Source organism: Populus trichocarpa, chromosome 11 (assembly GCF_000002775.5).
Source record: "Populus trichocarpa isolate Nisqually-1 chromosome 11, P.trichocarpa_v4.1, whole genome shotgun sequence".
Lineage (NCBI taxonomy): Eukaryota > Viridiplantae > Streptophyta > Magnoliopsida > Malpighiales > Salicaceae > Populus > Populus trichocarpa.
Genome location: NC_037295.2, coordinates 19,000,063 through 19,013,365, shown reverse-complemented (window position 1 = coordinate 19,013,365; position 13,303 = coordinate 19,000,063). Strand labels below are relative to the sequence as shown.

Below are 13,303 nucleotides of genomic sequence, written 5' to 3'. Positions count from 1 at the left end.
ATTGTCTTTGTATGGAGACAATTTTTTTTGAAAATCCAGATGGAATTTTGAACAAAAACATAATACATAGGAAGATTAGATAATATTGAGTCTTCCACCTACAAAGAGAATCATACCTTTTCAAGTTCTAAGATGAGACTGGATATTTTCTAGAACTAGTTTCCAAGTAGAACATAGTCTCGGATTTATTTCTAGAGTAAGGCCGAAGAGTAAAACTACACATTTGATGGTTTGGTCTATTTGGAATGCTCAAAACAATTTGATCTTTAATGAGGTGGAAACAAACCAGGATGATATACATTACTCATAATTCCATAGGCAAAATATTATAATTAGAGTTTCTGCTATATCATGATAGACATACGAAGATCACCAAATGGTATTCTTATGCGGATAAAAAAGGAAAGAGTACATGGTAAATTCTCATGAATTCCTCTTCCTCAAAGTATGCTTTAAGTGGAATATATATATATATATATATATATATATATATATATATATATATATATATATATATATATATATATATATATATATATGTACTGGTTCAACAGAAGACAGTGACATATTAATTCCTACGTACGTACATTAGATTCATGTGTAAAAAGAAAAGCTGACAATTTAGCCTCCACCTTTATTTTCTTTGATAGATATCACCATCGTAAACAAGTTCTTCACCGTTAAATTAATCAAAACCTGCACATCACAAAAATATATTAGACAAATCGAAACCTTCAAGAAATTGCATATAGTTTCACGGAAAGTGAAATTACTTGCTGCAATCGACATTAGGGTTGCTAAGAAGGGTGACATGGAGTTTGCAAAGCTTGGGAAGTCGCTGAACTTTCTCAAGGTTAACAGGGAATCTCTTTATAGCTCCCACAAAACATTTGCAAAGATTCTTGCGCTCAACAGGAGATGTAGAAGCTAGCCTGTCCAGTTTCTGTGCAGCTGCGCGCACAACAGGCATCACTTGGTGTGGGTGGCAAACCCATCAAGAAATTAAGGAACACAAGGGCTCAAAGTTGATATTGCATCTGGACATGATACGGCATTCACAATTGCAGCTCCTAAATTCAACATCAGCCACCCCAAAGCCCATTTAGCACTGCCCCTTTTTTTCACCACCTTTCTTCTTTCTTTTCAGATGTTCTTAAGGACCATGAATATTAAAATAACAATAAAAAAAATAAAAATTATATTTGATATAAAAAAATATTAAGTGATGAAATTCAAAGGTAAATTAATTAAATAAAAAATTCAAAATTAAATACATCACAATTAAAAAAATAACTACCAAATCTAGTATAAAAATCAAGTGTAAATGGATGAATTTTTTTAAAAAAAACTTGATAAATTATTCAAGACTAAATATATTACAATTAAAAAATTAAGGATCAAATTTGATATAAAAAATCAAGTGTGAATGATGAAATTGAAAAAACAAATTAACTCATTAAATGATTCAAGGTCAAATACATTGCAATAAAAAGAATGATGACTTAATTTGATTTAACAAACAAATAGACAGACTCTCTTGTTTTTTTGCAATGGTCAGCATGGTTTTCTAGGAGGGAGGGAAAAACCCCCGGTTGAAGTTTCTCCGTGTGTCGTCTTGGAACACGCGCCTCATCGCTGTGATGGGGTAGCGAGGCGAATCAAACTCTATCCCAGAAGGTGGTATTCAGTGTCGTTTCGGCACTACATGCACCAGTCGAAAGGCACGGGTAGCACCCACTACACACATACACACACAAGCCCAATTATGGGATGGGTGACAGCCACCAGGTACTAATCAATGGAGAGGCTAAAGCATCTGGAACCAGACAGAGGAGCCAAAATTAATAAAAGAACATAGACATTCATCTGTGGACATTAATGCATCAATAGCCAGGTTATTTCTCGTACCAACAGCGGCAGCACTAGCTAGCTCTATAGCATTGAGGAGAAGTAGATCAAACGATGGTATACAAGCTGCTTGGTAAAGCAATTATTACAAGGAAATTTCAGTCAGCAGTAATTAACAATACTAAGCAGGAAAATTAATGATCTCTTGAGAATAACAGCCGCATGGCATAGAGTTATAAAGCACGAAGATTATTGCATATTTGGAAGCAGAATTCCTCCAGGCACTTTCATGGTAGTGATCAATGGAGTCAAGCTGACATTAGGGTGAATGAAGAAGATGCATGTATTAGGATTGCTATAAGAAATGAGTTAGGTAAGAGTGAATATAGAGAACAATATTGAAAGAGAAAAATGCTTACCAACTAGTGAAGGGAACAGGTAGAACTTGAACATCATCGATATTACCTACCACAAAGAATGGAAGAACGCTGATAATTGAATTTGAATTGTAATGAGTAAAAAGAAGGAGGAAATTCGAGAAATAATTGAAGAATTTCCTTGATGAAATTGAAATTATCATTTAACTTCGCATTACCTGTAGTATCATAAACCCTTAAGCCAGTTTGGTTAGCTACCCAAACCAGAGCTTCACCCATGCTCCATAAGAACTTTCATCATCAGGATCGTAAGTGCCGTCGTATTGGAGAACTGGTACATGTTTCACTATCCAGTAGTCTTGGCCATTATTGGGTGACAATCTCTCATTGAACTCATCTGACATCTTTGCCAATGATAGCTGTTTGATATTTTTCAAGTGTTGTATCCCAGAAGGCACCTCCTTCAGACTCTGGCAAAAACCTATTTCTAGTTTTTCAAGAAGGGGAATTGCTCCTTGGTCTATTATCATTGTATTCAATTTAGTCAAGCCTGCAAGACGTAGAGACTTGAGTTTCTGAAACCCTCCTCCTTCAAAATGCATCCTCTGTCCATTGTATCCACGAAGGAACCTAAGAAATCTTAAATTGGGCAAAGCTTGTAGGACTTTAATCGAATCACCATCCATCAACATAGTAACAGTCAATCTCAATTTAGCTAGATAGTGCAGTCTGGAAATCCACTCAGGCAGCCTTTCTAATTTCCCCCAAAGAATGAGAGATTGGAGGTGAAGAGGAGGAGAAGACATTGCCTGCAAGTCAAGAATCCCAGAATTCTCTGAAGCAACCCAAAGCGACCGCAGGTGAGGCATATTCTCTAGGGCAATGCATAGATCCCTTCCATTTTCTTTTTTCAAATTCATGATCCCCAGTTTCCTCAATCGCTTCAACATTCCAATCTCATTAATTAATTCCCATTCATGATCGTCACCTACATTAATTACATAGAGTGTTTGCAACAGCTCTAACTGCCCTAGGCTACCACGTATAAAGAACCCACGACCCTCTTTAGGATCACCCAAAAGATATCGCAATTTAGGGAATCTGTTAACCTCAACTGGCAACCTTTTCACCAAGGAATCACTCAAGTCTAAGAACTCTAGGTTTTGCAGCTTTCCAATTGATTTTGGAAGATTTGACACCAGTGTATCTCTTAAGCTTAAATACTTCAGGTGTAGCAAATTTCCCAACTCTTTTGGAATTTCATCTATCGGACACTTTTCAAAATCTAATGTGGTCAAAAGCTTATATTTTTCAAATATTGCATCAATTATTGGCTTTTTCAGCTTTGCCCCGCAGAAGACCATGACAGAGCGAGTTTGAGACCTGGTGCTTCCCTTTGGATTGTCACTTCCTCCCTTGCTTATGGACATGTGTCGTGCTATGCCTTCCAAAGCTGAGGAATTCCAAGAAACATGGCCGAAACTTAATTCTTCTGACCTGGAAAGAATGACGTCTCGTACCAGATCATGCACTCGACATGTTGTGGGAATCCCTTTCATGCTAGCTTCGTCTACTTGGACTAGACTTCGACGAATGAGTCCATTCAAGCACTCTTCCGCGGCTTCTTCTAATGTCAATCCTCGTTTTTCTTGTACAAAACCTTGAGCCACCCATAACCGAATTATTCTTGTACGTTTAATGGAGAAATCTTCGGGAAGCATCCCGAAATACAAGAAACATGCTTTGAGGTCGTAAGGCAGGTCGTGAAAACTGAGGGAGAGAATTTTAGTGACATTCTCAACATGAGGATCACTCGCCATTGTAGAATCGAGACTATTGACCAATTTTTGCCATTCTGGAATGACCCTTTCTTTGGTTGCTAGAAGTCCACCAACAGCCACAATTGCCAGTGGCAATCCTCCGCATCTTCTAACAATGTCTTGCGACAATTCCTCCAAATCTTTTGGACAATTCCCTTCAAAATCAAACTTGAATGCCTTCTTGCAGAAGAGTTCCCAAGCTTCTCGTTGAGGGAGAGATTTCATTTGATAGACATGAACCAATGAAGATCTCCTGCAAAAGTTAGCAACATCCTCATTTCTTGTCGTGGCCAGTATTTTGCTACCTTTGTTGTTATCCACCAAGGCATGCTCCACATCTCCCCAGAAGCGGATTTCCCACACATCATCGAATACAACTAAATACCGTTCTTGTTGTAAATATTTTCTAAGTTCATCAATCAACGATAAATCGTCCATTGTGACAATGGCCTCAGGAAAAGGCTCTTTCTTAGCTTCATATAATTTCTTTAACGTGCTCCTTAAGAGTTCCACCCTATCGTATGATTGAGACACAGTAATCCAAGCATGGTATTGAAAGTGTTGTTTCACTACGTAGCTGTCATATACTTTCTTTGCAAGAGTGGTTTTTCCCACTCCTCCCATTCCAACCACCGCGATCACTGTCCTCTGACATTCTCCGCTTACCAAGAGGCTTATCAATTCATCTTTTGTAGATTCAATGCCAACAAGCTCAGAATCTTCAATGAAAAGAGAACCTGATCGAGGATCATGCAAGACAATGTTATTTGAGCCTCCTTGCTCTGAAGATGCGAACCGGAAGCCTTCACTTCTGTCCTTGATTCTCTGAAGAGTTCTTCTAACATCATGAATCTCTGATGCGATCTTATGCTGTAGAGGCAATTTCCGAACCAAGGAAGAGACTTTAGTTAAGAAGCCCGCGAATACAAGCCGATCACGATGTTGTGCCACATGAAGCATATTATATTCGTCAATGACATCTTCAATCTGATAAGCAACTTCGCTTGCTTGCTTTACCCATACTTTCACACTTTCGCTCACACCTTCTTTCTCAGCCTTTGAGTTTGCGTCTTTCAGAAAAGCTCTGATGGCTTCCAGATCATCTTTGATATCTACAACTTCATTGTAAACACCTTTCAATAGTTGCACCCCTTGAGCTAGCAATGGAGCCAACTTGTCAATTACAAGACTCACTGCTGACTCTGCCATTTTTTCTACTCCTTTCTATTTGATCTTCTTTGCTGCGAGAACAAATTTTGAATTTAGGCTCCTTGAAGTAATTAAATTATTGTAGGTTGGTCATGTTACAACAGTTGAAACCTGACGCATGTAAGCATCAGACGAGTTACTATATATGTTGATCTACTAGACCACCGGACTAGGTTAATAGGGTTTTTTATTAAAAAAAAATGATGTTAAGGATAAATTTTTTTATAGACTTCATTGCACAGCATTATTAAGCTCTCTACTCCAATTCATATGGATGATGACAGTAAACACACACAAGTGATTAAATTCCCTGTGAGCTAAGCTAATGAAGAAATGAAATAGTGCATAGTCTACGAATTGAAGTTGATTACCTTGCTCCATCACATAAAACTGAGACTTGAAGAGATGCAGATTCTTATGTAAAATTTCCTCTAGCTTTTCACATTACATTGAAATCTTGTTGCTCAGCTGACATTTCTAGTTTATAAACAGAAGAGTGTAAGCAAATAAAGTAAACAAAAGAAATAATAATTAGAGTGTAAGAATCTTGATTTAATCAAAAGTAAAATTTTTAATTTCTAAATATAGATTCCAACTTATACTACATATTTTCTTCAAAAAAATAATTGTTTGATTTGCGTGATTTTTACCAAATATACCTTCAACGTATTTTTATAAGAAAATAATATATTTTTTTAAAGCATTAAATTATGATCTAAAATCAAAAGTCTATTAATTTCATAAATAATTTCAAACGAACTCTAAATTCATATATTAATGTAGAAATTGAAAAAGAAATTAAGAAAGCTTATATAGATGATGCCATTTATTAAATGGTTTGATCAAAACCAGAAAAGTTCGTAATTTTGTCATTCTGACAATGAACTTTCATAACTTAGTGAAGGGAGCATTTAGTAGCACTCAAGGGATCTCGACGAACAGTGGAACCATGAAAGTCAAAGTAGAGCTGAAATCTCGTGCCAAAGTGGCACACATATGCTTCCAAATGCACTTTCTTTCATGTCCGGGCTGCTTACCGGCGGAGTGCATGGTGTAGTAGGTATGGTTAGGTGCTTTGACGCTCGCAAACATTTTTTTTTTCAAGGAATCATGAAAGGAGTTTGGTTGGGGGGGAGCAGCACAGGAAAACTTTGGTTTGATCAAAATATATATGTGCAAGGATTAATGACCACAAACCTCATATGATCTTCGATCCGAATATAGCTTTTAGACTTCAGCTACACCAATATCCCAGTTGGCCAGTGCCCCTTGCCTTTTTTATTTAGAAGGAGTTAATTTGTTGAGAAGTTATGGATTTGGTTCGAGCTGGAGGAAGGAGACCAGTGCTTGCTGCGTCAACTCCTCGATCTCTGTGAGACCATCTGATCCACCGTCGCCATAATTAAGTGCTTGCTGCGTCAACTCCTCGATCTCTGTGATATATGGGTGCTCTCTCTCCCTTGCATTATTGTTTTCATTGTGCAGTGAACCAACTTAAGTACGCTGTAAATTAATGGCCAGAATTGTCTAGTGTTGTGGAAGTTTATATATATGGTGGTACCAGCAGACAAATTAATTTTAGACACATTTCTTTTAACAATGACAATTAATAATAAAAGCACCAAGGGCAATCTTAAGTATCTAGATGGTGATATAATAGTAAGAGTTTGAAATCAAGAGATTTGCTTTTTCTGTTATCTCAGGTTCGAACCCTGTGGTTGCTCATATGATGGCTACTGAAGGCTTACATGGTTGTTAACTTCAGGGCCCGTGAGATTAGTTGAGGTGCACGAAAGCTGGTCCGGACATCTATGTTAAACTAAAAAAAAAAAATTACTTGGGCAATCCAAAAAAGGAAGATAATTAAAAACGTCTGCTACGATTTTAGTTAGTTTTAATAACACAAAATTCTATCAATTAGATCATCATATTTTGATAATTAAATTCCGAATAAGTTACCTTCTCTGTTGCATAACATATGAAATTCCCTCGTTATTATAATTGCAAAATATATTAAAAGAACTAGCTAAATCATTTTAGTAATCCATACTACCCAAAATCCTTTTCACTTTCATCCTCGAATTTGTTTTTCAATTATAGTCTACTTACAATTTTATTGAGTATTCATATCTCCAATCCATAAGAATCATCTTTGTACGGAGACAATTTTCTTTGCAACTCCGGATTAAATTTTAAACAAAGACATATATAACAGTAGATAGAAAGATTAGATAAAAAAAAAAAAAAAAAACGTCTTCATGTGATTTGTGGAATCTGAACCTTTTTTTCTTTTTTGTCTCGAACAAATATAAGAATAGCTTTAATAAGCTGACAATTTCTAAATAAATTACTGGATCAAGAGAAGACAAGTGACATATTAATTCCTACGTACATTAGATTCATGTGTAAAAAGAAAAGCTGACAATTTAGCCTCCACCTTTATTTTCCTTGATAGATATCACCATCGCAAACAAGTTCTTCACTGTTAAATCAAAACCTGCACATCACAAGAATATATTAAACAAATCGAAACCTTCAAGAAATTGCATATAGTTTCATGGAAAGTACTGAAATTACTTGCTGCAATCGACATTAGGGCTGCTATTTGCTAGGCAGGGTGACATGGAGTTTGCAAAGCTTGGGAAGTCGCTGAACTTTCTCAAGGTTAACAGGGAATCTCTTTATAGCTCGCTCCCACGAAACATTTGCAAAGATGGTTGAGTTTGTCAAACGTGAAATTACATGAAATTAAAAATTTAAAAGTGATTATGGATGTAATTAAAAAAAATTAAAGGAATAGAGATTTAATTGAAATTTGTCAGTCCCAAATCAAAAACCCTAAATGAAATATCATTGAGACTTAAAAAAAGGGTTAATATCCAAAATATTATAAGAAATAATAAATATTATTCACTTTTAATATAATGATAAAAAAAACCAAAAAGGGTGATATTTTTACTACTCACTTTAATATAAGTATAAAAAACTCGTATGAGGTTAATATCCAAAATATTATTGTGAATAAAACAACTCATTCACTTCTAATATAAAGATAAAATCCGTAAAGAATTTCATCTGAAATATTTTTTGGAATGATGCGTTAGTAAAAATTCTAGTTTTACCCCGAAAAAAGTCTCAACGATAATTGAGGATATTTCACCTTTCTAGATCGAGTTCTTAACTTGGAAAACCAAGGTTTGTTTATCTTAGTAAGTCCATTATAGTAGGCCAGTAGAAATAGACATCATCAGACCATAACAAATAAAAAAAAAAATAACGTGGCTTACTTTAGGTAAAACGTATTAGGAGTATTAATACCTTCCATTTACACAGTCAATTTATTGCCTAGAATCTCTGTAAAATAAAATCAGTTAGGATTCCTAGTAGCCGTAATATTAGGTGGTGACTCCCTAACCAATCAAAAAGACCTTTCACACCCTCATCTAGAAAGAGTTGTCGCGCCCTCGCAATTCAAGAGTACGACTATTTTTTAGGTTTAATGGGTTGATAGGTTGGTTCTAAGGGTGTTCTAAGGGTGTTGTGTGGTTGAAAATCATGTTTTTTTTTAAAAAAAAAAAAAAAACTCGTAGACCCAATTTTTCAGCCACCATAGTGGTGGCTAAATTCTAGGTTGGTATACGACACATAGTCTGCCATAGCGAGTGGCATGTCATCTGTCTATTTTTTTTTTAAATAGAGGCATTTGCCTTTTTTTTATATATAAAAAAGAAAAGATTTGCAGGCTTAGGCACGTGGGCTTGGGCTTCAAGGCCCACGGTCATGAACTTTTCATTTTTTTTGTTTTTTTTTCATTTAATACCTTTTTCATGTTTTTTCAAATGTTTCTTAAGTTTTTTTTTAATGAATATCCCTCCTATGTAATTTGTTTTTGGCTTATTTAGCCCCTTTTAAATAACAATTATTCTTTGTGTCTTTAATTTTTCATGAGGTTAATATGATTATTTTGTAATTTTTTTATGTATTTCATATAAATTAAAATTATTTTTATAAATTAAAATTTTTATTATTTATGATATTTTTAATATATGCAACCTTATATAATATTTTGTTTTTCATTTGATCTTATTCAAAAAAAATTGTGTTTGTCAATTTCTATTACAAATTGATTTTAATTGATAAATATTAAACACAATCAGGTAAATAATCTGTGTTACGCTATTAAATATATTGATTTATATTTATCTCTTAATTTTTACAATTTCACTTTTATTTATCATCAATTTCTTTTTGTATCGAATTATCTCGACATCGTGATCTGGGTCACTGATGAACACGTAATCTTGATATGTTAACTCAGCTTTACCCAGAACAATACTTTTTTCATTTATATTTTATTGTAATTATATATTTTTTTATTATATTATCAAATTAATCAAGATTTAAGTTAAGAATCTCTCTCAACTTTTTTAAACATTATTTCTTTCTTTTTTGTCAAGGTTTAAAAATATTGATCATGATCGTGGCAGTGCGCAGACCATCAATCCAGTGAAGGCATAAACAACGTTCTGTTCACAAACCATCAATGATTTCATGTTTCAACATCTGGAATGCATGACTCTTATGAGTGTTCCTTCTGCAATCCAGTTGATCAAGTACGCATAACTTTTAAAGATGATGGACTGGAAACTGGAATGGAATATAAAGAAAAATGCAGCATGACACCATAATTAATTGAAACCATTAAAAGCTGATAGACATAGTTGCCCAAAAGTATGAGCTGGTTACTGCACACGCGCACACACGCACACGCGCACATCTCTTAACTTCTAATGCCAGAGTTACGAACACTAATTAACATAACCAAGAGCGTAAGGCTGGTTTTACCACTACTCTGACATTTTTTTTATTCACATCTTCAAGCAATCATGTACAAAGAGGTGCTCTAGTCTCCCTATAAACATTAAACAAACCCCCTTGTTCCCTCTGGGTGGTGACCATATCTGCGTACAATCTCTCGATGCTGTGATAATGAGTCCCCGTTGCTAAAAGGTTGATTAATTCTCTGAAGTCCGTGGGACGTATATGGATTTCCATGCATGAAAATTTCTGAGAATCTTACCATGTGCCTTCCAAACTCAGACATTGGGACTTCGTTAACAGAGTTGCTCCAGTGCGTAAAACCTCTGCCACATGTTCCAAATGAGTGACTAGCATCTTCCATCGTGATATCAACAGCCAAAGGTGTCAGCCTGTAGTCTGAGAAGTCTTTTGAATTCATGCTGAAAGTTGTTTGAGGAATTCCTCGATCAAATGTGATTTTCTGACGTTTCCATATTTCCATTGGATTGCCCTGAATCTGCCGAGATCTTTTGAGTGCGGAATCTGAGTTATTTATCACTCCATAAATCTGCTTATCAGTATGGGAGGATCTGAATTTGAAAGTACTACACTCTCCCAAAGGGAAAGGCTGATCGCATCTATCACCTTCTCCTCTCTTGTTGCTGTAACCTGGATAGTCTTCCATCTTAAAATCATCGCGCCCGATAAATTCTAAAGAATTTCTCCGAGCAAGTTCCAAAATGTTCCAGTGGCAGAATGGAGATGATGTTTTGTGGGTTACATGAATTTCCCCATAAGCTTGTAACATGTCATTCGCATTCCCAAAGAAGTTTCCCACAAGCTCCTTATGCATCCTAAGATATAATGCCAGAGAACAGGTAACGATAACAAGTATGTCCAGTTATGTTGTGATTAATTGAACCAAACAACTATAGATATCATAGGATTTGGATACTCTCATGTTCCAAGGAACATGATATAACATTCACAATTGTTACGTATTCAACATCCATGTAAGTCTAATGCACTGTCAGTTCCTTAACCCTGTATGACATCTAACCATTTGAAAGAAATTTCCCTTCTATTTATTAGATTCAGCAGTACAGTCCTTGCTAGAATGAACCAATAGCAACACTGTTGAAATTTTAGGCACAAAAAGCTATAATTCATCTCCATCAAGTCTTAAACTTCATAGTTCGACTCTGTCAAGTTTGAAAATATTGCATATTTATGCTTGTATTGAATATAGAACAGCTATTAAGCTAGAGTAGGGCTGTAAGATTGCCAAATATGTAAATTTTCAAGTAAATGACCTTTCCATGTCTTATAAGCCCCAAAGAATAGAAAAGAATCACATTATAATAAAGAAGACTACTTCACCAATAAGATGAGTACTGAAGGAAAATAGCTTACTCAATCATAAGGTTATTGTCTTCCTTTAAATAAAAACCTGCATGAGGAAAGTTGAATATGATCCGATCAAACTTCTGCATCCTCAAAGGTAAGTGATGCTTCATTTTTGTTGCATCCACTCCATATAATGTAGATGCTCCTAACTCCTTTAAAGATTCCAAATTTGATTTTGCTTTCTTGTATTTCTGGATCACGGCATCTAATAGAGGAGGAGGAAAAAAATGAAAACAACTAGTATGAAGCACATTATCTCAAGAACAAGCACATTATGACATGAAACTGCAACGACACAAAGGGTCTATTGTTTAGGTTTTGTCCAGAAAAGCATTTTCAATACACTTATCAATTACAGTAACAAAAATTCATTATATTTGACTAACCATAAAGCCTCTCTGTTTGATACTCGGGGGATAAATAATTAATAAAAGTAAACGTCAACTGCATAAAGAACTAACAATCTTTGTTGCATAAACAGTACCCAATATATGTTACAAATGCATAAAAGAGCATAGAACGGTCTACAGAGAGATTACCGTAGGAGTCAAGAGAAGAAGCAACAATCTTAGAGCCAGAGCCAAAAGAGCGAGCCAAGCACCAAGAGAAAGAGAAATCACCTTCACCAACTAACAGTATCTGATGTTTTGATGAATAGTGTTTCACCCATTTCTCCTTATCTTCTCCTTTTCCAAAATCCACTTGTTTCCCTGCCTGTTTATCAGCCATTATTGGACTCTCTTAAGTAGAGACAGTCTGATGTTTTTTTGAGAAATTCAGTGTATGATCAGCATATAGGCCTGAGGATGAATTGCCACTGCAGTCCAACTTTAGTAGAGTGGTGATAGTGTTTCTCTCATTTCTCCTTATCTTCTCCTTTTCAAATATCCACTTGTTTCACTGCCTGTTTATCAGCCATTATTGGACTCTCTTTAGTAAAGACAGTCTGATTTTTTAAGAGAAATTCAGCGCATGATCAGCATATAGGCCAGATGAATTGCCACTGCAGTCCAACTTTAGTAGAGTGGTGGGCTTTTGTGATGGTGAGCTAAAGAAGGGTATCTTTAGAGATGGTGGACTAAAGAGGGGTAGTTTGGGAAGGAAAAGAACATGTAAGTTTGCTGCTTTATGTGGGACACTGCTTCTCCTACAGGGACATGAATCAATGATCATTGATTTGACTAAAAACTATTACAGGAGGAGCACCTGAAGCTGCTATCCTGTTTCAAGTCCAAATCTGTAACTTAGGTCATATAAGCCCATGGAAAATGTATCAGAAAACAACACATTGGCCATGGGCTTGTGGCCTAGGCTAAAGAAAGGGAAGATGAACAAAATTCACTTTTTGGATGCAAACCCTGGTATGAAAACTTGCCTTTTGAAATAAGTTTTCAGATCTGCACCAAAATAATCTTCACAAGCAAATAAATATGACAATCAGCGCTATCAAAATACCACTTACCACTGCTGTCCCGCTTGGTCCACCTTTGAAGAAGCTAAGTTTTCCTTATATTGGTTTCATTATCTTAGTCAGATCACGGCATTTATCTTTTAACTTTCCACTCAATGTTTTCTTAATGCAGTCTAACAGAGCTGATATCATATTCCAGTACTATCTTAAATTTCATATAACCAAATCATAGCCATTGGATCAGTAGGATTTTGAATCATTGGTCACCAACTTAAAAGGTCCAAAATACAAAAGTACTTGATGAAACAGTTTAGAAACTTGAGCCTTTTGCGTGACCATTTCTTTAGCAATTTCTTATACAGCAGTGCATATTCAAAAGCAAAGGGCAATTCAAACCAAAACAGCTGTGATTTCCAACTTTAAATCCACAT

At 35.5% G+C, this 13,303-nt stretch overlaps 2 protein-coding genes across 7 annotated transcripts; both read right to left on the bottom strand.

Moving 5' to 3' along the window:
• Nucleotides 1–1,428: 1,428 nt before the first annotated feature.
• LOC18103538 (disease resistance protein RPM1) lies at nt 1,429–6,729 on the bottom strand. Of its 5 annotated transcripts, none has more exons than XM_052456908.1 (5): nt 6,452–6,729; nt 2,444–5,286; nt 2,268–2,313; nt 1,909–2,161; nt 1,429–1,816 (listed from the first exon to the last, which is right to left on the bottom strand). In XM_052456908.1, exon 2 carries the CDS (start codon nt 5,252–5,254, stop codon nt 2,480–2,482), a length of 2,775 nt encoding a protein of 924 aa, XP_052312868.1. In that variant the 5' UTR covers nt 5,255–5,286; nt 6,452–6,729; the 3' UTR covers nt 1,429–1,816; nt 1,909–2,161; nt 2,268–2,313; nt 2,444–2,479. The 5 variants fall into 5 exon arrangements, with proteins under 5 accessions (XP_052312868.1, XP_024467627.2, XP_052312869.1 ...); XM_024611859.2 differs by having other exon boundaries at nt 1,909–1,974; nt 6,452–6,719; XM_024611861.2 differs by lacking the exon at nt 1,429–1,816 and adding an exon at nt 5,626–5,731 and having other exon boundaries at nt 1,842–2,161; nt 6,452–6,720.
• Nucleotides 6,730–9,914: 3,185 nt separating this feature from the next.
• LOC112326006 (heavy metal-associated isoprenylated plant protein 41-like) lies at nt 9,915–13,244 on the bottom strand. 2 transcript variants are annotated; one of them, XM_024593206.2, is made up of 3 exons: nt 12,001–13,244; nt 11,468–11,666; nt 9,915–10,908 (listed from the first exon to the last, which is right to left on the bottom strand). In XM_024593206.2, the coding sequence occupies exons 1-3, from the start codon at nt 12,188–12,190 to the stop codon at nt 10,176–10,178; spliced, it is 1,122 nt and encodes a 373-aa protein (XP_024448974.1). In that variant the 5' UTR covers nt 12,191–13,244; the 3' UTR covers nt 9,915–10,175. The 2 variants fall into 2 exon arrangements, with proteins under 2 accessions (XP_024448974.1, XP_024448975.1); XM_024593207.2 differs by having other exon boundaries at nt 12,082–13,244.
• Between the last annotated feature and the right edge of the window lie 59 nt (nt 13,245–13,303).

Coding starts and splice junctions, on each gene's coding strand:
- LOC18103538 (XM_052456908.1), bottom strand. CDS start 5,254: ATGGCAGAGTCAGCAGTGAGTCTTGTAATTGACAAGTTGGCTCCATTG.
- LOC112326006 (XM_024593206.2), bottom strand. CDS start 12,190: ATGGCTGATAAACAGGCAGGGAAACAAGTGGATTTTGGAAAAGGAGAA. Junction 11,667..12,000: donor TTCTTCTCTTGACTCCTACG/GTAATCTCTCTG, acceptor CTCCTCTATTAG/ATGCCGTGATCCAGAAATAC. Junction 10,909..11,467: donor GACAATAACCTTATGATTGA/GTAAGCTATTTT, acceptor ATTATATCTTAG/GATGCATAAGGAGCTTGTGG.